The sequence below is a fragment of the Takifugu flavidus genome, chromosome 5, assembly GCF_003711565.1.
Source record: "Takifugu flavidus isolate HTHZ2018 chromosome 5, ASM371156v2, whole genome shotgun sequence".
NCBI classification, from domain to species: domain Eukaryota; kingdom Metazoa; phylum Chordata; class Actinopteri; order Tetraodontiformes; family Tetraodontidae; genus Takifugu; species Takifugu flavidus.
In genome coordinates, this window is record NC_079524.1 from 13,595,219 (window position 1) to 13,616,132 (window position 20,914).

At 46.6% G+C, this 20,914-nt stretch overlaps 3 protein-coding genes and 1 long non-coding RNA gene across 21 annotated transcripts; 2 read left to right on the forward strand and 2 right to left on the reverse strand.

Moving 5' to 3' along the window:
• The first annotated feature begins 98 nt into the window (after positions 1-98).
• On the forward strand, positions 99-1,894 carry gstt2 (glutathione S-transferase theta 2). 2 transcript variants are annotated; one of them, XM_057033193.1, is made up of 5 exons: positions 99-333; positions 756-843; positions 1,116-1,266; positions 1,346-1,522; positions 1,570-1,894. In XM_057033193.1, the coding sequence occupies exons 1-5, from the start codon at positions 210-212 to the stop codon at positions 1,741-1,743; spliced, it is 714 nt and encodes a 237-aa protein (XP_056889173.1). In that variant the 5' UTR covers positions 99-209; the 3' UTR covers positions 1,744-1,894. The 2 variants fall into 2 exon arrangements, with proteins under 2 accessions (XP_056889173.1, XP_056889174.1); XM_057033194.1 differs by having other exon boundaries at positions 101-333; positions 1,597-1,894.
• Positions 1,895-2,023: 129 nt separating this feature from the next.
• chek2 (checkpoint kinase 2) lies at positions 2,024-5,859 on the reverse strand. 9 transcript variants are annotated; one of them, XM_057033169.1, is made up of 16 exons: positions 5,722-5,855; positions 5,426-5,461; positions 4,830-5,161; positions 4,580-4,704; positions 4,368-4,500; positions 4,200-4,290; positions 3,977-4,073; positions 3,835-3,888; positions 3,568-3,632; positions 3,389-3,488; positions 3,232-3,318; positions 3,009-3,172; positions 2,581-2,696; positions 2,429-2,514; positions 2,282-2,347; positions 2,024-2,205 (listed from the first exon to the last, which is right to left on the reverse strand). In XM_057033169.1, the coding sequence occupies exons 3-16, from the start codon at positions 5,107-5,109 to the stop codon at positions 2,095-2,097; spliced, it is 1,575 nt and encodes a 524-aa protein (XP_056889149.1). In that variant the 5' UTR covers positions 5,110-5,161; positions 5,426-5,461; positions 5,722-5,855; the 3' UTR covers positions 2,024-2,094. The 9 variants fall into 9 exon arrangements, with proteins under 9 accessions (XP_056889149.1, XP_056889151.1, XP_056889147.1 ...); XM_057033171.1 differs by lacking the exon at positions 5,722-5,855 and adding an exon at positions 5,572-5,683; XM_057033167.1 differs by lacking the exon at positions 5,722-5,855 and adding an exon at positions 5,549-5,652.
• Positions 5,846-8,655, forward strand: entr1 (endosome associated trafficking regulator 1). 9 transcript variants are annotated; one of them, XM_057033182.1, is made up of 10 exons: positions 5,846-5,984; positions 6,223-6,311; positions 6,375-6,452; positions 6,519-6,613; positions 6,822-6,882; positions 6,947-7,020; positions 7,100-7,211; positions 7,327-7,389; positions 7,489-7,628; positions 8,360-8,655. In XM_057033182.1, the coding sequence occupies exons 1-10, from the start codon at positions 5,942-5,944 to the stop codon at positions 8,448-8,450; spliced, it is 846 nt and encodes a 281-aa protein (XP_056889162.1). In that variant the 5' UTR covers positions 5,846-5,941; the 3' UTR covers positions 8,451-8,655. The 9 variants fall into 9 exon arrangements, with proteins under 9 accessions (XP_056889162.1, XP_056889165.1, XP_056889163.1 ...); XM_057033185.1 differs by having other exon boundaries at positions 6,947-6,999; XM_057033183.1 differs by having other exon boundaries at positions 6,223-6,299.
• A 4,136-nt stretch (positions 8,656-12,791) lies between these two features.
• Positions 12,792-14,291, reverse strand: LOC130525918 (uncharacterized). The gene is made up of 2 exons (XR_008950618.1): positions 13,476-14,291; positions 12,792-13,401 (listed from the first exon to the last, which is right to left on the reverse strand). It is a non-coding gene; the product is annotated as an uncharacterized LOC130525918 (long non-coding RNA).
• Positions 14,292-20,914: the final 6,623 nt, after the last annotated feature.

The window sequence follows — 20,914 nt, forward strand, 5'->3', positions numbered from 1 at the left end:
TCAGAAATCAAGTTTGTCAACGATTTAAAAAGTTAAAATTATATATAGATATATATCGACACTGACCAGCAGAAGGCAATGACGGTCCGGATGCCTCTATAAAGAAGAAGAAGAAGAAGCGGAAGCTGATCAGCAGGGGCGAACTGTCAGATCGTATCGCTGTCACCACAGCGCTGATTCTTTGCTGCTTGGTGACGGATCCGGTCTTCATGGCAACTGTACGATCGTTAGAGGTGTACTTGGATCTTCTGTCGCAGCCATGCCGAGCGGTCCACATTCTGCTCACCTGCAACAGAATCCCGCACAAAGTCCAAACTGTGGCTCTGAGGAAAGGTTAGCACCAGCGTCACTAACCGCGTTAGCGTAGACCTTGAACCTTTGTATTGGTTTCGTCCTGACTTTTGACCCTTCGCTGGGGTTGACAGCCTAAACAGTAACAGTTCACACATTCCCTACATTCATTTTTCTATTTAGCATAAATGAAAACACAAGAAGGGTCACAGTAATGTGACATAATGGAATTGTACTGATTAAAGGGGCAGAGTCATCTGGCTTCATAGCATTCATTATACTACCAATGTTAGTGGGTGCTGAAATGTGGATGTGCTTGTGTTTATAGGTCTTTGATTGAAAGCACGATCATCCAATGGTTACGGGCCCTGTGAGTTAGAGTCCTCTGATTGGCCGAGACTGTCGCGGTGACGTCTTTCTGTGGAAAGATCTCAGGTGTTCAGATCATTTTGGTTTGTGTGCAGGAGAAAACAGAACAGCAGAATTTACAAAACTGAACCCCATGAAGAAAGTTCCTGTGATGGTGGACAACAGTTTCACACTAACAGAAAGGTATGCACACACACTCCTGTTGGTGGGGCATCAAGTTACTGTTCAGAGAAGAATCGTCCTGGTCAATAGTCTATTCTCATTTTAGACATGTCCTGGAGTTCTCAGACTTATTTCAAGTCTTAACTCTTGCAGCTCTAAATTCAATTAAAATATATGTGACCTTGTTACTACTTTGGGTGTCTATCTGAATCATGAAGGACAGTCAGACCAGCTGGAAAATCAAGTCCTTAGAAATTAGAAATTTTCACACGTGTGACTTTTGTGTCCTGCAGTGACGCCATCTTGAAGTACCTGGCAAGCAAGTATGACATCCCAGAGCACTGGTATCCATGGCAACCAGAAAGACGAGCCAGAGTGGACGAATACACGGCGTGGCATCACACCAACACCCGCCCACACGCAGCTGAAGTCTTTATCCTTGAGGTACACACAACTTTTTTCATAGGTTAGACTGGTCTGGTAGCAGCGCTTAGCTGATACTTTGTGGCCCTGCCTGCCTCAGGTACTGGTCCCAATCCAGACCAGCTCGCAGGTGGACCAGGTGGTTCTGGATGGCGCTCTGGCTCAGCTGGACGACACTCTGGACAAACTGGAATCCATGTTTCTGCGCAGGCAGCCATTCCTGTGTGGTGATGACATCACTGTGGCGGACCTGCTGGCAGTCTGTGAGCTCATGCAGGTGAGAGGCTGTGTTTGGATAACATGAGGCTTCTGACTGCAGATCAGGGATCGGTTGTGTACACGTGTTCACAGCCAGCAGCCAGCGGCCGTGATGTCCTGCTGAAGCATCCGCAGCTGCAGCGCTGGAGGAGCAGAGTACAGGCAGCTGTCGGTGACTCCTTCCATCAGGCTCATGCCATCCTCTTCACCATCCGAGACCGTCACAGGGCCAAACTGTGATATCTTCAGTGTGCTTGGAGGACATCTGCAGCCTTTTTGGAGGAGCCAGCCAGTTCTCCATCCACTCCTTCAACTGAAGGAATGACACGACAGCCCATACGGTGACATTTGTTGATCTCTAATTGAATAAAATGGAAACTGTTGGACTTTTCTTCTAGCTCTGTTTCAGTGACTTAAAAATTTTTTTGTTCCTCAAAGAAAAAAGTCTAAATTGTTAGTGATGTAATTTCTGATGATTTCTTGGCCTAAAAAAACCAACCACATGGAGTAGAAAGACAACTTCATAACAAAATCTAAACTTTATTTACATTTTAGGTCAAGATGTGGATCCACATGTGATTTTGGGGTGTCTTAGAGCAGGATAGGGGTTGGGGCACAGCTACGTTTGGCAGGATGCTCGTCGTGTTCTTCATCATCTCTTCTTCGTTTCCCCCTGGAGATTCCTGACTCTGAGGCCACTTCCTATGAGGGGAGGAGCAGCATGAGTCTGTGCGATATAAGCATCCAGTTAAAATGAAAGTCTGTCACCTGAGGTTACCATGACAGCAGCAGTCGCAATTGGGGAGCACATGAGTCTGTGAGCTGTTGCCAACATGGGTTGTTCCTAAATGCGATGACATCACAGAAGTCATGGAAGTGCAGGTAGGTGTATTAAAATAAGACTGGTAGTTCTGGGGTTTACTACCTGTAACCAGGGGTGTTGTAGAGCCTCGTTGATACTCATCCTCTTACTGGGATCAACAACAAGCAGTTTCCTCACAACATCTTTTGCTTCAACAAAAAACATTGTGAGTACAACATCACTTCACCACTGCAGTACTGCCTCACCAGGACTACCTTGATCAGAGATGTGTTTCCACTTGGAAGGAACCATCGTAAATTCTCCCCGGATGATCTGCTCAGTGATTGACAGATTTCCAAAACCTTCATGGAACGGAGGGTAACCTCCAAGGCTGACAGTGAGATACAGAGACAGATAGATGAGACTAGCAGCCATTTAAGACAGTCAATAGGTACGTGTCTCCACTGCAGGAACCTCCCCCTAACGGCCCTTTACAGGAAATTTTACAGGGACTACCTAAGTCCCTGCTCCAGGGCTGGCTAAAGCTAGAGCAGGAAGTGACCCAGCAAAAGAGGAGCATTAGCCTAGAATTCTCCTCTAGCTCACAGCACTCATCGCCATGGAGACAACACACAAACCAGAAAGGCAGCAGCCGCCTGTCTGTGGAAATGCAACTAAACAGACGCACGTGAGCGCCACCTACCAGACAAATAGCAGGACTCCTAGGCTCCAGGCGTCCACCGCCAGGCTGTATCCTGTAGTCGAGGCCTGAGTGAAAACTTCAGGAGCCAAATAAGACGGAGTCCCACAAAGCGTCCTCATCAACATGGTCTCCTCCAGGATCCTGGACTGGTTAAAGTCTGTCACCTGACCGTCACACACACATTAGCACACAGGAACATGCTCCGACCATACTGATGCTGTACCTTGATGAGACAGATGTCCTCCTGGGAGGACAGCAGAATGTTCTCTGGTTTCAGGTCTCTGTGGATGATCCCATTACTGTGGAGATACTGCACATGCACACGTACTCACACACAGTTGAGGGTTGCTGTTACCATAGCAACAGAGCATCAGTCTCACCTGAACAGCTCTCAGCATTTGATAGAAGTAAAGTTTAGTGACAGACTCACACAGCTGCTGCCGAGACTTGACTCTGTGGAACAACTCTCCCCCCTCCATCCTACAGGCAGACAGGGGGCTGATCAGCAGGTCACATGACCTGACAGTACCACATATAGTTCTCCTCAGATACAACTTACAACTCCAGCACGATGTAATAGCTGTCATCTGTCTGATAAAAATCCAGGGTTTTTATGAGACAAGGCTGCAGGAGAGGAGACAAAGAGGCAAGTGAAAAAGGACACTTGGCCGAATCCATTTATACTGAGGTCAGACGACAAAGCTATTCTGTCTCCATAGGACTTGAAGCATCTTAAAACGTCAGAATCCTTCAATGAAATCATTCATGCCATTATTGGGTCTGATCAGATCATTTATTGATTAAACCCCCAACAACTCAGACTCACATGGTCGATTCTCTGCAGAATCTCAATCTCTGTTTGTGCATTTCGTGATGCTGTCTGTGATTGGACAAAATAAAGGGGTCATGTGACTACCAGCCTTGCCTGCCATTGGTCCAGGTCACTGATCAACTACACCCTGACTCACCCCTTCAGACTGGAAGTTCTTCTTCTTGATTATTTTCACAGCATATTTTCTGCAGGATGATCTTTCAAAAGCCAACTTTACTTCACCACAAACTCCTCTGAAACACACACACACATACTCACTGTTCTGACTGGATCAATCTCACTGTATGTTGAAATAAAAAGAACAGTCCAGGTGTTGTCTCAAAGGACGTGATGTCCCACGTCCCCAGTGTCAGACTCACGTGCCAATCTGCCGAGTCAGAATATATTTCTCCTGAAGCTCTTTTGGTAAACTGGACTGATCGTGCGATATCAAATCAATGAAGACAAAGACTGAAGACACAGACAGACAGAGTGAGGCCACGCCCAGCGGCAGCAGGTGACAGTGATGCGGCACCACTTCTCCTCACCTTTGTTCCGTCGTTCAGAGAGAGCGAGCACAGCGTTGTTGACCAGAGGGAGCTTCTTGTTCTTTCCGATGAGAATCCCATCAACGAAAGTGCCATTGTTACTGTAGTCCTCCACAAACACCTCGCAACCCTCCTGACACACACACACACACACACACACTATTTAGGCTGCTAAAGCTCATCAATAATTACTCAGAATGAAGATGACTCACCCTGTAGATCTTGAAGTGTTTCTTGCTGTAGATCTGGAACTTTCTGGACCCTTTGTTGTCTGGATCGTCCAGAACATAGTTACACTTGGAGTCCCGACCAAACAGGTACTGATCCTCAATACAGTCTGCACAAACAAAGCAAAGCCTATCAAAACATCTGAAGAGAAATGACATTTGGATTAGTACCAGGATCAACACTGGGACCAGAACTCTGGATTTAAGAACCCAGACTCTTGGAAAAGTCACCGACCGTGGCTCCTGAAGCCTCGTGCCATGGGCAACAGGCGCCCCCAGGGTTCTGCCTCTGGCTCCTCTGGGACAGATGGAAGGTTCACAGGAATGGTGTCCACACTGCTCAACGTCCCTGACCCACTTGAAGACTGGCTGCTTGAGGTTGGTCCACTTGAGGAACTGGAGCCAGATTGAGACTGGGGTTTTGACTGTGATTGGGAGGACATGTCCTGGGAGGGAGACTGGGTTGACTGGGTAGATGTCGATGCTCCCGTCTCATGTGGACTCTCTTCAGACATGTGTGGTCTTGTTAATGACACCAAGACCTTCAGCTTAGACTGGACTGGCAATCTATGAACAGATTTATCAGTCAACGACATCAATCGGGGGCTAGAACTTTACAGAACTGTTGCTGTTGTAACAGAGAACCCCAGTGATGTCAGACATAGTTTATCAGTTTGTCTATTCGACTCTTTCAGTATCTGATTTGTGGGTTTACACCCAACAAAGGTAGAATATGTTTCCAATAAATGCAGCATTTTAAAAGCGTTCAAAAAATGCATACTTATTTAACTTATTTGCCATATTTATTTAAGCAGATTTAATCAATTTTACCCATCAAGTGATTAATCCGAGGAAGCTCCAGGAAGTCTGGAAAGGTCAAAGGGAAGTTGAGATATATCAGACTTAATTTGGATTCCCCGTCTCCCATAAAGTTATTTTCAAGACTCAGCTTTCCATGAGAAAGAAGTCTGACGGACCCAGGGAACCTTCTCATCAACCATGCATGTTTGACTTTGGACTCTTCGTCATTCCTCGGTCCAGTTTGTCTTGGCACACAAATTCGGTGCAGACCAAACCGAAGATCTACGTTTTACGGAATTTAGGACACCCAAAGATCCAAAACTTACCGTCCAACTTGACCGACAACCGTCGCTGGACTCGGGCAAGGATGCAGGAAACGTGTTTCCGCTGACCGTTTCCCCCGTTTGTTCCTGATGCGTCACACGACATATCCAGCCAATAATCATTTACAATATCGTCACGTGAGACCGGAGCTGCGCATCGTGCTTCCGGGTCCGGGTTTGTGCTGTTTTTACCAATAATCGACCAAAGCGGAGGTTTGTGATCATGTCCAAAGAGCGGAGCAGTAAAAGCTTCACTATCAAGGACGGTGAGGGTCATTCCAGTTAGAATCACGTACGAGTCTGTTTTAATCCACCTTTGAAGACCCAGTTTGCGTACATTTTCTTTAGGTTTACGTACTTTCACAAATTATGATACAATTTTAAAGTTTTCTCCAGGCAGAGTCAAAGCCTGACACTGGAGCTCTCTTTGGCTCCTCTTCCTCAGCTCACCATGCACAGACCTCAGGGATCCAGTACCCCAGGAAAGTTTTTTTTCTTTTGCAGATGAGGGGCTGAACCCATTTTCCTTCAAAGAATTTCTACGATGGAAAACTCTCGACGACGGTCCGGAGCAGGACCAGGTACACAGCAAGGTACAGATGTAAAGCACAGGAGATGGCATCGTGAGCTTTCTTATTGTTTGTGTGTCTCAACAGGAGTTTGACGCTGGGGGCGTGGCCTGTGCCGCTGATGCTGGAAGTCACTTTTTGTCCGACCTATCTTTGGTACCACAGGTAGATGACATCATTATGGCATCATGGTGTTCTGCTCTACAGTCTGTAAACGCTCTCTGTGATCAGGAGGAAGAGGAGACAGACTCGGGGCGGAGCCACCAGGTAGGTGCGGATTGCACCTTCTCCATCTGCACAGAGGAGCGGGAGGAAGACGAGACCAGGTGAGTGGAGACTGTAATTAAAAAAGAGTCTAAAAATGTCAGCAACAGAAAGTTAGCACGCTAACTAGTCACACTGTTGCACCTCCTGTTTCAGAAAGTAAACAGTTATTGTCAGGTATATCCAGGTTCAGGTGGTGTAAGAGCTTCAACTGTAGTATTCAGCTGCTGTGGTTGGTGTGAGTGTCTTATCCATATTTCTGCTGCACAGGTTCACAGCAGCAGGAGGAGATGAGTTCAGGAGGAGTAGGGGGGGCAATGAGATAATCCAGGTATACCCCCCCCCCCCCCCCACACACACACACACACACACATACCTAAATATGTTGAATGCAGTTGCAGGAGGAGAACATGTTGTTGAGGACAACCATCAGGGAGCTGCAAAAGAGGTTAAAAGTTAATGAGCACAAGTCAGCAGCACCAAATAATGTGACAGCAGGAAGCTGTATTTGAAGTATTTACCCATCATGCTCCTGTGCTCACCAAAAGGGTGCTGCAACTTTCAGAGGAGCTTCTCCATAAGAGGCATCAAGAGGAAGAGGAGGCTCAACATCTGGAGAGCATGGTTCAGTCTGTGGAGCAGAACCTCCATCTGATGACGGTGTGTTTTTGGAACACAACAACAAACTAGCCTCAAAAAAACAAGCTGAAGCTTGTCTTCTGTTAGAACCATGTCTGCTGGCCTCAGCCTGTCTGTGTCTGTCTCTCTGTGATAGAAACGAGCAGTCAGAGCAGAGAGCAGCGTTTCCAGAATGAAGGCAGAGCTTCACCAGCTGCAGGTTATGTATTTTGTTGTAGTTGTGTATAGAATTGATTGAGTCAGCTCTTATAATATTTAAATGAATAATAAGCTGCATTAGCAACCGTGTTGGTTTTAGGTGGAGATAAACTGTCTGCGCTCAGAGAACAACACGCTAAAGGCAAAAGAATCAGAGGTCATCATGACAATGAGACACAATGCTAAGGTGGCTTCTCAGCATCTGAATAAGATGGCAGATCACGCCCGCTGCTCCCTTCGGTTAGCATCTGTCCATATGTTTGTAAAGTAACAGTAAGCTGTGAATGATGTGTCCTGCAGGTTATGACATCAATACGTGTCCATTAGGTACTATATGATGTCACAGCGCATCACTGCCACCTAGTGTGCACCTTTCTGTGCTCTGTGCCTCTCCTCTCCTCTCCTCTCCTCTCCTCTTCTCTCCTCTCCTCTCCTCTCCTCTCTCTCCTCTCCTCTCTCTCCTCTCCTCTCTCTCCTCTCCTCTCCTCTCCTCTCCCCCTCCTCCTTTTCCTCTCCCTCTCCTCTCCTTTCCTCTCCTCTTTCCCCTCCTCCTTCTCCTCTCCTCTACCCCTCTCCTCTCCTACCTATCCTATCCTCTACCTGTCCTCCCCCTTCTCTCTCTTTACCCAGCCGGCCATCAGCAGGAGGGTCCCCCTACATGAGCCTGGTCCTGCTCAAGGTTTCTTCCTGTTAAAGGGGAGTTTTTCCTTGCCACTGTTGCTTGTCTGGGGTCAGGCCCTGGGATTCTGGAAAGCGCCTTGAAACAATTTTGATTGTATAAGACGCTATATAAATAAAGATTGATTGATTAGTGGCTACTGACTGCGACAGACTCGTGACCTTACAGAGGGCTTGACACCAATAAAGTCATTTTTATGTTCATTACTACACTAAGAAATGTTTATTTAATGTGTAACCTGCTACCCTGTCTTTCTGTCTGCCTGGCTGTCTCTCTTTCTGCCTGTCTCTAGCCAACTGATGGGGGAAGCAGGGACTCTCCATCTTGTCTCTCAGCTTCTTCAATCCATTGACCGGATCTCACAACTCAAACCAGAATCCTGAACCACTCCAGACTAGAACATCTCTGAGCCTTCTGTGAAAACCTGTTTCTGTGGAAACCTGCGTAATCTTCTAAAACTGTACAAACAAGCCTTTAATGCCATCACAGTCCAGAGTGATCACTCAGCTGATGAGAGAGCTCGGTCATTGTCAGTCTGATTAAGTATATGTACATTTCATCTGTTTTATAATAAATACTCTAACCTCAGCTTGAGGAAATGTCAATTTCTTTAGCTGAAGGATTTAATATTCTCTGCAGCAGCAGTGGCATTGGTATTACATATATATCTCTATATAGATACATGTGTATACATGCATTATTATTAATGTATACACAAATATACATTAGTCATTATTATTAAAATTTGTTATATTAAGTTAGTTACTGATTGGTTGTACCATCTGACCAATGTCCTCCCAATGTCTTTCTTTAAAATTTATTTTAAAATGACATTGCGCTTCGATAAGATCAGCATTTATTAAAAAGTTGAGTGCCTAATGGTATTATTATAGTTGTTGTTGTTTTTCTGCCTTATTGTGCAGCTTCCTGGCTACTGTGGTGAATTTCTTCTGATGGTAGCCGAGAAGTGTTGATGAGGAAGGAATCTTTACAGACACCGACCTGGTATGAAGAGATGTTTATTAGAGAGAGAAGTCAGGCATCAATCGGACACTGCAGCTTGTCCGCGGGAGGTCTCGTGGTCCTGATGGTGAAGATCTCCTCCAGACTTATTCCAGTAGCGCTCTTTTATACCACCGAGTAAACACATTCTTCTCTGATGGCTTCATAACACAGTCTAACCGACCAAATGATATAGAGCCCAATTATTACTAAAAAGGAGGAATGAGAAGGAAGGAGGAAGGCACCCATCATGAGAAACGTGATGAAATGTAAAAGTCTCAGGAGACATGAAACACCTGTGAGATAGCGCCAGATTGTCTGGAAAACAAGTCAAGACCTTACAGATTTCTACAGCCTGCACAGAATGGATACATAGCTGAAAAACAAGTAGTACAGAGAATAGATACATATCTTCAGATACTACACTACCTCTCTCCATCCATCCATCCTCTACCGCTTATGCGGGGTCGGGTCGCGGGGGCAGCAGCTTAAGAAGAGAAGCCCGTTCCCAGACCAGTCGAGAGACGTAGTCTCTCCAACGTGTCCTGGGTCTTCCTGGGGGTCTCCTGGAGGGACATGCCCTGAACACCTCACCAGGGAGGCGTCCAGGGGGCATCCTAACTAGATGCCCAAGCCACCTCATCTGGCTCCTCTCAATGTGGAGGAGCAGCGGCTCTACTCCGAGCTCCTCCCGGATGGAAGAGCTTCTCACCCTATCTCTATGGGAGAGCCCAGCCACCCTACAGAGGAAGCTCATTTCGGCCGCTTGTACCCGTGATCTTGTTCTTTTGGTCATTACCCAAAGCTCATGACCATAGGTGAGGGTAGGAACGAAGATCGACCGGTAAATTGAGAGCTGAGCCGAAAGGCGAAGCTCTCTCTGCACCACAACGGACCGGTGCAGCGTCCGCATTACTGCGGATGCCGCACCAATGCGCCTGTCGATCTCCTGCTCCATTCTTCCCTCACTTGTGAACAAGACCCCGAGGTACTTGAACTCCTCCACTTGGGGCAGGATCTCCTCCTTGACCCGGAGAAGGCACTCCACCTTTTTCCGGTTGAGAATCAATCTCAAATCAAATCAATCTTTCAAATCAATCTTTATTTATATAGCGTCTTATACAATCAAAATTGTTTCAAGGCGCTTTCCAGAATCCCAGGGCCTGACCCCAGACAAGCAACAGTGGCAAGGAAAAACTCCCCTTTAACAGGAAGAAACCTTGAGCAGGACCAGGCTCATGTAGGGGGACCCTCCTGCTGATGGCCGGCTGGGTAAAGAGAGAGGAGAAGGGGGAGGACAGGTAGAGGATAGGATAGGTAGGAGAGGAGAGGAGAGGGGTAGAGGAGAGGAGAAGTAGAGTGAAGGGGAGGTAGAGGAGAGGAGAAGGAGGAGGAGGGGAAAGAGGAAAGGAGAGGAGAGGAGAGGAAAGGAGAAGGAGAAGGAGGGGGAGAGGAGAGGAGAGGAGAGGAGAGGAGAGGAGAGGAGAGGCACAGAGCACAGAAACACACACAAAAAATATGATATACAATCATATTCAGCGGGGCCCGGAGGTCATTATGCAGCTCCGAGGGCGGCGATACCTGTAAATAAATAGAGGGGGGGGGGGGGGAGCAGAAGAACTCCACAAAAATCAGCATAACTAGTCTGCTTGATGAGGAGAGGAAAGGAGAGCAAAGGAGAGGAAAGGAGAGGAGAGGAGAGGAAACCATGACCCAGTGGAGTGACAGAGGCCTGTCAGGTGATCATGTTTCTGGACCCCGGCAGCCTTGGCCTATAACAGCATAACTAAGATGTGACCTAACGATTAGACGACCCCCTAAGTATGATAATTTGTCTGTCTATGATAGTAACTGGAACTACTGAATTAGTAACAATAAGCTTTTTCAAAGAGGTAGGTTTTGAGTCTGATCTTAAAAGTAGCGATGGAGTCAGCCTCCCGTACCTGGACAGGGAGCTGGTTCCATAGCAGGGGGGCCTGGTAGCTAAATGCTCGGCCCCCCATTCTACTCCTAGAAACTCTGGGAACCACAAGTAGACCAGCATTCTGAGAGCGGAGCGGTCTATTGGGCTGATAAGGTATCACTAGCTCCTCCAGGTAGGATGGAGCTAGGCCTCTGAGGACCTTGTAGGTCAAAAGAAGGGTTTTAAAAATTATTCTAAATTTAACGGGCAGCCAATGAAGCGACGCCAGTACAGGAGTAATGTGATCTCTTTTGTCAATACCTGTCAGAACTCTGGCTGCAGCATTTTGGATCAACTGGAGGCTTCTTAAAGAGTTGTTTGGACACCCTGATAATAAAGAGTTACAGTAGTCCAGCCTGGAAGTAACAAATGCATGGACTAACTTTTCAGCATCATGCCGCGTCAGCAGTTTCCTGATCTTTGTGATGTTCCTCAAGTGAAAAAAGGCACTTCTAGAGATTAATTTCATGTGTGAGTTGAAGGAGAGATTTTGATCAAAAGTTACTCCTAGATTCCTCACAGAGAGACTAGGTGTTAATGAGATACCATCTAGAGTGATCATGTGATCTAATCTATCCCAGAGAGGTTCAGGACCAAACACCATGACCTCAGTTTTTCCTGGGTTAAGGAGGAGGAAATTTGAAGACATCCAGGACTTTATGTCTTTAAGACAGGTCTGGAGCTTCACTAACTTCTCTGTCTCCTCTGGTTTCATGGATAAATAGAGCTGAGTGTCATCAGCATAACAATGAAAATGTTACGCTCGAGAGGACTGGCGGTCAAGTGTGGCGGAACCCCAAAGAAGGCAGACAGACACGGGAATTAAAAGTAACTCAGCCGGTTTTAATGAAACAAAACAAAGACAGGAGGGAAGAAACTAAATGAGGAGAGAGGCCGAGACAAACTATAGGGGGCGTGATGCGGCAGACGAACCAAGTCCGAGATCCAGGGGCGAGAGTCCGTGGGGGAGTCCAAGTGTCCAGAGGCCAGGGGATATCCGTCCGAGGAAGGGGAAGAGGAAGAAGTCAGAGGAAGAGGGGCTAGGAAGGTTGCAGAGGAGCAGGGGGAGACGCTGGAGAAGGCTGGGAGTCGCAGGGAGTCGCTGGAAGACGCAGGGAGACACAGAGAGGCGCTGGGGTCGCTGGGAGCCGCTGGAAGACGCAGGGAGACACAGAGAGGCGCTGGGGGTTGCTGGGGAGCCTGGAGAGATGCTGGGTCGACGGGACGTGTTGCCAAAACATCAGTTAGATCAAGCGCTGGCCTGAGTGCAGAGGGGCCTTTTATGGGTGCAGAGTCGTTTGGGCGGATTGGGTGCAGCTGGAGGAGAGGGCCCAGGTGGTGGTGGTTGAGCTGATTGCACAGGAGGAGGTGGGGCCAGAGTAGGAGTCACAACAGAAGATTTATCCCATGCTGCCGAATAATGTTCCCTAAGGGAACCATGTACAATGTGAAGAGGATTGGTCCGAGTACAGAACCTTGAGAAACTCCATGGCTAGCCCTACTGTATGAGGAGGGAACACCATGGACATGGGCAAACTGGTATCTATCAGATAAGTATGATCTAAACCAGTCTAGTGCTATCCCTTTAATCCCAATCACATGTTCCAGTCTCTGTAACAGGATGCTGGTGTGGCGGGGCCCCGACGGGGCTCGGTATATCTCTTTTCCAAGTCGACAACGCCACCCCAGGAATTCCACCTGGAGAATTATCAAGGCCGCACAAGTGTTTCTAATGAGGATAAGAGACTGGCCCAATGTGCAAAATTAATACCTTTATTTCCGGATATCCGCTCACAACAATTGCTAAAATACTCTCACACACCCATTCACACACACTCAACGTGCAGATATTAAATTCATGTTCAAGATTTTACAATTATCTTTAAAACACCTGCACCCCACAGGGTAGGATCGGCACCACTTAGAAAATAACAGAAAACGTACACAATAATAGAACCCAAATAAACATACAAAAATAACCCACACAGCACACAAATAACACAATTAATCAAATCCAAATAACATGCAAAAATAATCCACACAAGCAAAAAGCACACTTAGTCAAACCCAAATAAACATGCAAAATAACCCACACAAACAAAAATCACAAATCAACCCCAAATAAACATGCAAAATAACCCCCGCAACAAAACATTAAACCCAAAATAAAGGCAATCCTAGTCCTCCTAGAGGCGCAGTTCACTCACACACTCGCACTTTAGATTGGACCCCACACGATGATACCTCGCAGAGGTAGACAGGAGTGACAGTCGGGAGCATACGCGATAAACGCGATGCGGAGGGCAAAACAGCAGCCGGCCAACGGCGATGGGAGGAAAGCGCACTAAAGCCGGCACCTGTAACAATTTCTGTTAAGAGAGAAAGCAATTTTAGGTTGCTGACAATTCCCCATATGGTGAGGCTAAAAGCAGCCGCTACGTACCGTCAGGTAAGGGAAAGAAATCTCTAAAATGGAGACGCACACCGAGCCACCACAGCGTTCCCCCTAGCAGGGCCAAACAGCCGACGAACCAAAGACACCCACGGCTCCCCAGCTCTGATGACAGCAGACCCAGGCGCGCATGGGATAGCACAGCAATCAAATGAGGAGGACCAAGTAAACTGTGGCGTGGCACCCAAAAGCTCGACAACAAGAGCAGCCAGTGCAGCACAGTCTCCTTTTAAGGGGAACGCCACAGCTGCAACTGCCCGAACAATTAAGGTGATCGGCAGCGCATGAACTCCATGCTGCCACACTGGGATCAACTGTATCAAAAGCAGCACTGAGGTCCAGCAGAACCAGCATTGAGACCAGTCCATGATCGGAAGCTATGAGAAGATCATGAGTGACTTTAAGAAGTGCTGTTTCTGTGCTGTGGTGAGCTCTAAAGCCTGACTGAAACATCTCAAACAGGTTGTTCCTCTGCAGGTGCTCCAGTAACTGAGTCACCACCACCTTCTCTAGAACTTTAGAGATAAAAGGAAGGTTTGATATTGGCCTATAATTTGCTAAGACATCAGGATCCAGTGATGGTTTTTTAAGCAACGGCTTAATCACTGCCACCTTGTAGGACTGGGGTACATAACCTGACACTAAAGAACCACTGATCTGGTCCAGGATAGAACTGCCTATCAATGGTAAAACATCCTTCAACGGGTGTGTTGGGATGGGATCTAAAAGACACGTGGTGGTCTTGGATTTCTGAATTAGCAATGACGCCTCAGAAAAATATATAGGGCTGAAGGAGCTTAAGGGCTCGTTGAAGACCCTGTATGTTCCCACAGTCGGCACATCTGGTGATGGTCCAGTTGTTGGGATGGCCTGGTTAGCGTTTTCTCTGATAGCTAGAACTTTATCAGTGAAGAAGCTCATGAAGTCTTCACCACTAAGGGAAGAAGGGATACGTGGATCTAAAACACTGTGACTCTTAGTTAATTTGGCCACAGTGCTGAAAAGAAACCTGGGGTTGCTCTTATTTTCCTCAATCAAAGAAGAAAAATAAGCTGTTCTAGCCTTGCGAAGGGCCTTTTTGTAAACTAATAGACAGTCTTTCCAGGCTACATGGTAGCTGTCTATTTTACAAGAATGCCACTTCCTTTCTAGTCTTCGCACTTCCTGCTTGAGGGTCCTGATATGTGAATTATACCAGGGGGCACACCTCCTCTTATTTACTATTTTCTTTTTCAGGGGGGCAACAGAATCAAGCGTGCTACAGCATTATCTGAAAGACATCTGCTATAGTAAGACTTTGTTCTGAGCATAGAAGAATCCTTAATCATAAATGTGAAAGTGATCAAAGAATGGTCTGACAGGAGTGGGTTCTGAGGGAACACTGACACATGTTCTACCTCAACACCATAAGTCAGAACTAGATCTAAGGTGTGGTTGAAGCTATGAGTTGGTTGGTTTATCTGCTGGAGGAAACCAACTGACTCCAGTAATGAAATGAAGCCATTTCTAAAGTTGTCATTTACAACGTCACAACATCGTTACAACATGGATATTAAAGTCTCCAATGATAATGACTTTGTCTGTTCTAAGGACTGTTGGATCGCGATACCTTTCAAGTTTAGCTGCCGATCCGCGTGTTCTTTGAATGAAGACTTCGAGAAGAAAAGTACCAATTTCAAAATCTATTTAACAATAGAACCAATTCGAGATACAAATATTACAGAGCTCCGGGCCAGTTCATAACCCTAGCAACAACAGAGTCAATTGCCAGGGCACGAAGTCTGACAACCTAACTATCCCTTGGCCCAGTCTTTTATAGAAACACACATGCAAATTCTCAATGTTCATGCAATCCAATCCAGTTCCTCTGCTGGGATGACCTCGTCCTCTTCCTCCAGTCCCATTTGGTGTTGATACAGTCCTTCTTCTCCATTATCTTCCCCGGTGGCCAGATCAAAGTTCCCATTCTTTATGCAAATAAGATCACCAACCCCACCATGATGTCCCATTTATGATGGGTGTTTGACACCCCCTGCCTGACTGGCTCCTGAGATAACAATAGAACAAACAACAATCCTGCAAATGGAATGTCTCTGTTCTTTATTACATTTACCAATGAGTCTACCTTGCCTAACTTCTAAGAGAAGACAGAAACATATGGTGAAACACATAACAAGATAAAGACAATTCTCAACAGGACCAAGTCAGATAAGAAATCAGAGAATTCAGACAGGAACTCTGAATGTGGCCCAGCAGGGGGCCGATATACAACTACAAACAAAAGTGGCTTTTCTATCTTCCAGTTCAGATGGGTGATGCCAAGAGTCAGGCTTTCAAATGAACTGGAGCCATATTTTGGTCTAGGATTAATTAATAACTTGGAGTGATAGATTGCTGCCACTCCCCCTCCTCGACCAGTAACACGTGGAATATGATAATTAAGATGGGTAGGAGGAGTAGATTCATTTAAGCTCACATACTCCTCCTCCTGAAGCCAGGTCTCAGTAAGACAAAATAAATCAATGTGATGATCCGCTATCAGGTCGTGCACTAACAGGCATTTACACAAAAGAGATCTAATATTTAACAGTCCACACTTAATTGTGATATTAGTTTCTCCAACTTGTGCTTTAGTATTAATTTTAATAAGATTATGGTGATTGATCGCTCCCCTGCTCTGTGCTTGGTGAACTTTTAACCATGGAACAGAGACTACCTCTATAGTGTTAAATATGTTATTGTTGGTGGATGAGGGTTCTATGGAAGCAGCAGAGAGGTGTGTAAGACTACAACTCTGCATCCTGTTCTGGACCCTGGATTGTCAGGTCACTTTGGGTCTAATAAAATTCGCCAGATTACTAGAAATGAGAGAGGCACCATTCCGTGTGGGATGGACACCGTCTCTCCTAATCAGACCAGGTTTTCCCCAAAAGGTGCTCCAATTGTCTATAAAAGCCACCTGGTTATCGGGGCACCACCGTGACAGCCAGCGACGAAGCGATGACATGTGGCTAAACATCTCATCGCTGGCCAGATTGGGGAGGGGACCAGAGAATGCTACGGAGTCCGACATCATCGAGAACCATGGCCTCGGATTTGGAGGTGCTGATTTTCATCCCAGCCGCTTCACATGTGGCGGCGAACCAATCCAGTGATAGTTGGAGGTCACGGGCTGATGACGCCAACAGGACCACATCATCTGCAAAAAGCAGAGACCCGATCCTGAGGTCACCAAACCTGAGGTCAAATCCTGAGGTCACCCTAACCCTAACCAAAACACAAACAAACATCCCAGCTCATTCTCCAAAAACACACCTCTTTCCCTATAGCACTACAGGCCAGCATCAATCAAAATTTAATAACATGCAGTCCCAACACCCGGCCTTTCAGAATCATGAAACCATCTCAGCCTGCAGGAAAAATAAGAGCCTTCACTCCAAACTCACTAGATCCAAATATTCAGATCACACTCAACCTAAACACAACCAGCACTATAAGAACAAGAAATTCATTCACAACTCACATACTGGCACAGCTTTCCCCACCCTGGTCTCTATTTCCATCCGCACCACCAATGTAATTTATATCATCACATGCACTCTCTGCCAGAAACACCAAATAGGTGAAACACAGAACTCTCTAAACACCCGCCTCACTCAACATCTCTTTAACATAGCAGGAGGTCAACTTGGCACACACTTGGTCAAACACTTCCAGTTACACCCGAACAGCCACCTCATTATCGCTGGCTTAGAAAAGAATGACCATTGGACATGTGGGCAGTAGAAGAGAGCTGAAAGACTGTGGATTAACAAATTGGGCAGTGATACCAAGAGGCCTAAATGAACACTCCCCGTCCCCCCGTTGTCCACCTCCCCTTTTGTTTTTGCCTCGGTTGCTCCTTTATATAAATCCCGCCTTCTGGGCTACCACCTTATCGTGGTGGAGGGGTTTGCGTGTCCCAATGATCCTAGGAGCTCCGTTGTCTGGGTCTTTATGCCCCTGGTAGGGCCACCCATGCTCAGTGCCTGTATATTGGAGTTTACCCTGGTTTACGCCTTCGGGTGGGGGGACGGATCCTGACTGTTGTTTGTGCCTATGGCCCAAACAGCAGTTCAGCGTATCCACCCTTTTTGGAATCCTTAGAGGGAGTGCTGGAGAGCGCTCCTGCTGGGGACTCCCTCGTCCTCCTGGGTGACTTCAAAGTTCACGTTGGCAGCGACAGTGTGACCTGGAGAGGTGTGATTGGGAAGAATGGCCCCCCTGATCTGAACCTGAATGGTGTTTTGTAATTGGACTTCTGTGCTCGTCTCAGATTGTCCATAAAAAACACCTTGTTCAGGCATAAAGGCATCCACACGTGCACTTGGCACCAGGACACCTTAGGCTGCAGATCGATGATCGACTTTGTGGTCACGTCATCGGATTTGCAGCCGCATGTTCTGGACACTCGGGTGAAGAGAGGGGCGGTCAACAGATCACCACCTGGTGGTGAGTTGGCTCCGATGGTGGGGAAGGATGCCGAAAGGGGGACCGGAGGGTGTGTTCCAACTATAGGGGGATCATACTCCTCAGCCTTCCTGGTAAGGTCTATTCAGGGGTACTGGAAAGGAGGGTCCGCCGGATAGTCGAACCTTGGATTCAGGAGGAGCAATGTGGTTTTCATCCTGGGTGTCGAACGGTGGACCAGCTCTACACCCTCAGCAGGGTCTTCAAGGGTGCATGGGAGTTTGCCCAACCATTCCACATGTGTTTTGTGGACTTGGAGAAGGCATTCGACTGTGTCCCTCGGGGGGTCCTGTGGGGGGTCCTCCGAGAGTACGAGGTGTCGGGCCCCTGATACGGGCTGCCCGCTCCCTGTACGATCGGTGTCAGAGTTTGGTCCGCATTGCTGGCAGTAAGTCAAACTCATTTCCATTGGGGGTTGGTCTCCACCAGGGCTGCCTTTGTCACCGATTCTGTTCATAACTTTTATGGACAGAATTTCTAGGTGCAGTCATGGTGTTGAGGCAGTTCGGTTTGTTGATGTAGTATCTGACCGGTTCTATGCAGGTTTTACGTCTGTAAGGCCTTAATGTGTTTAACTGCCAACCTAAGCACAATGTCAGGACATCCCCCACATGTGTGTCCGGTGTCTTCTTCCTTTGGGTAATAGGAGCTGCTAAAGGACAACACTGGAGCCTGGGGGCCCATGATACCCCTCACTAGGAGGATGTATAGCATGAAGCATCTTCAAGCATTACCTTTTTTGGTCATAACTGAACACCAGACCATTGGGTTGACCATACGGTATAGTGTGAGGTCATCAGAAAAGAATGTGTTTACTCGGCTCTATAAGAAGGGGGAATTGAGGTTGACTCCCCGGAGTTCTTCACCACCATCGGGACCTCGAGACCTCCCTCGGACAAACTGCAGTGTTCGATTGATGCCTGACTGTTCTCTCCAATAAACATCTTTGATAACCAAGTCGGTGTCTGCGAAGTTTCCTTCATCATCAACACATCTCGGCAACCACCAGGAGAAGATTCACAACAAAATTGGCGTCACGAACAGGATCGGTTGTGGCTGTCGTCTTCTCCATCTGCCTCCTCGGACCAACTTCCGCTCCAAGCTGGCAAGTAAAGTACACACTTTCCACACATTGGGGTGATAGTTGGTTCAATTAAGCTTTTGGGGAGTAATTTAGTCACACCGTAAAGATAATTAGTGTGGATGTACATTTTTGTGTTGATGTTGGGGAATACTTCTTCTTAAATTGTTCATTTGACCTTTTGTTTTGTGTTTTGTGAAAGATTGAAGTAGTGGCTCTGGAGGAGAGACAGGCCATGAGGTTTATTACACGGCTCACTTCAGCTAAAAAGGACAGCTGATTCTGAATTTATTTTATTCGGTCTGTACACTGTGTTATGTACAGGATTGGCGACAGAGCGCGTGGACACTAGGAATGTGTCAGGTTACGGCCAGGAAATGATGTTAAAGTGTTAAAAAGCCGCGGTTTAGGACAATTTGCCCTAAGTCCTGTGTTTCCTCCCGGAGCACACAGGCCGGTCTCTCTCTTCTGAGGGATTGGAAAACTGGGGTTATCTCCGGGTCGGGGGTGTCCTCTCTGACGTGGCTGACGAGTGCGTTTGAAGACACTCTTTTACGGTCAGGGGCCCAGTTTTCAGGGTGGTAAATTTAGTGCGGACAGTCGCGTGAAACTGTGGTTTACGGCAGCGGCGCCGGGACGTCTAAATAGGATAAATCTGCATGGACAGATTGTGTGTCTGTGGGGCCTGTGTGTGCGTGATTTGATTCTGTGTTCTGTTCGTCTCTCTCTCTCTTTCTCTCTCTCTCTTTGTTTAAAGTGACTTTTGGGGGATGTTACCCTAGTTGTTGTCAGAAATTGGGTAATTGATTGAAACTCTAAGTAACAAAGGAAAAATCTTTCTGTACCTCAGATAGATTGATTGAGATCTTATCTGAAGCTGGAGGAGGACCTAAGGGTGGTCCTGGTAGTGAAGAATATCATATATGTTTGTGCGGAGACAAGGAAACTGGCAGTGATCCAGCAGGACCGCAAGGTCCACGTACACCCACGTACACACACACACACACACACACACACACACTCACATATACATATATGCTGAAGGAGGGGTGAACAAAGAAAAGTTGAGAAACATAGGAGTTTGTTTTTGCGGATTTCTATGTTTATGTAATATCTTTGAAGAACTTTATTTATATTGATTTTGAAAATTATTCATATTCGTTGTTGGTTGATTTGGATCCTTGGGATCTCAGGGCGTGGCCCACAGTCTGCAGCTGTGTGTTGGGCCTGCAACCAGTGACTAGCTTGGAGCTGGCGAGAACGGATGTTCACTCTCCGACTATCGGAGGTGAACAGGAAGTGGTTCTCGACTTTAAGGGGTGGAGCTAGTTGGCTCCCTCTAGGGGTGGTGCGGAGAATCCCTCCCCACTCAACCCTCTCTCACTTTTTGAAGTGACAGCCCTCATCAGGAGAAGAAATGGTGCGCACATTTCTCTCTCCTTTACTGATCAGTGTTTGATTGTTTAATGTGTGTTGAAATTTAAGAAGAGATATGCTGGGGCATAAATGCAACAGGTTTATCTACTTGGCTCATTATGGTTTATGAATGATTGTTAAATGACTGTTTGCTGTTGATGATTGTTTATCATAACAATAACATTAAAATAACAATAATTGATAGAAACAATGATAATAACACATTAATTAGAAGTTTGTTGACAATTTATGATAATGTTCAAGAATTGTGCACTTTTATTTTGTTGAAGGAGTTTGACAGTTCATGAATTATTGAATTTTTTCTGTTTCCTTTTTACACTTTTGATGCACCTGAACTTGACTCCAGTAGGGACAGACGAGAGGAGGAATTGATCTGCTGGTGGCGACATAACGGTCTTGCACT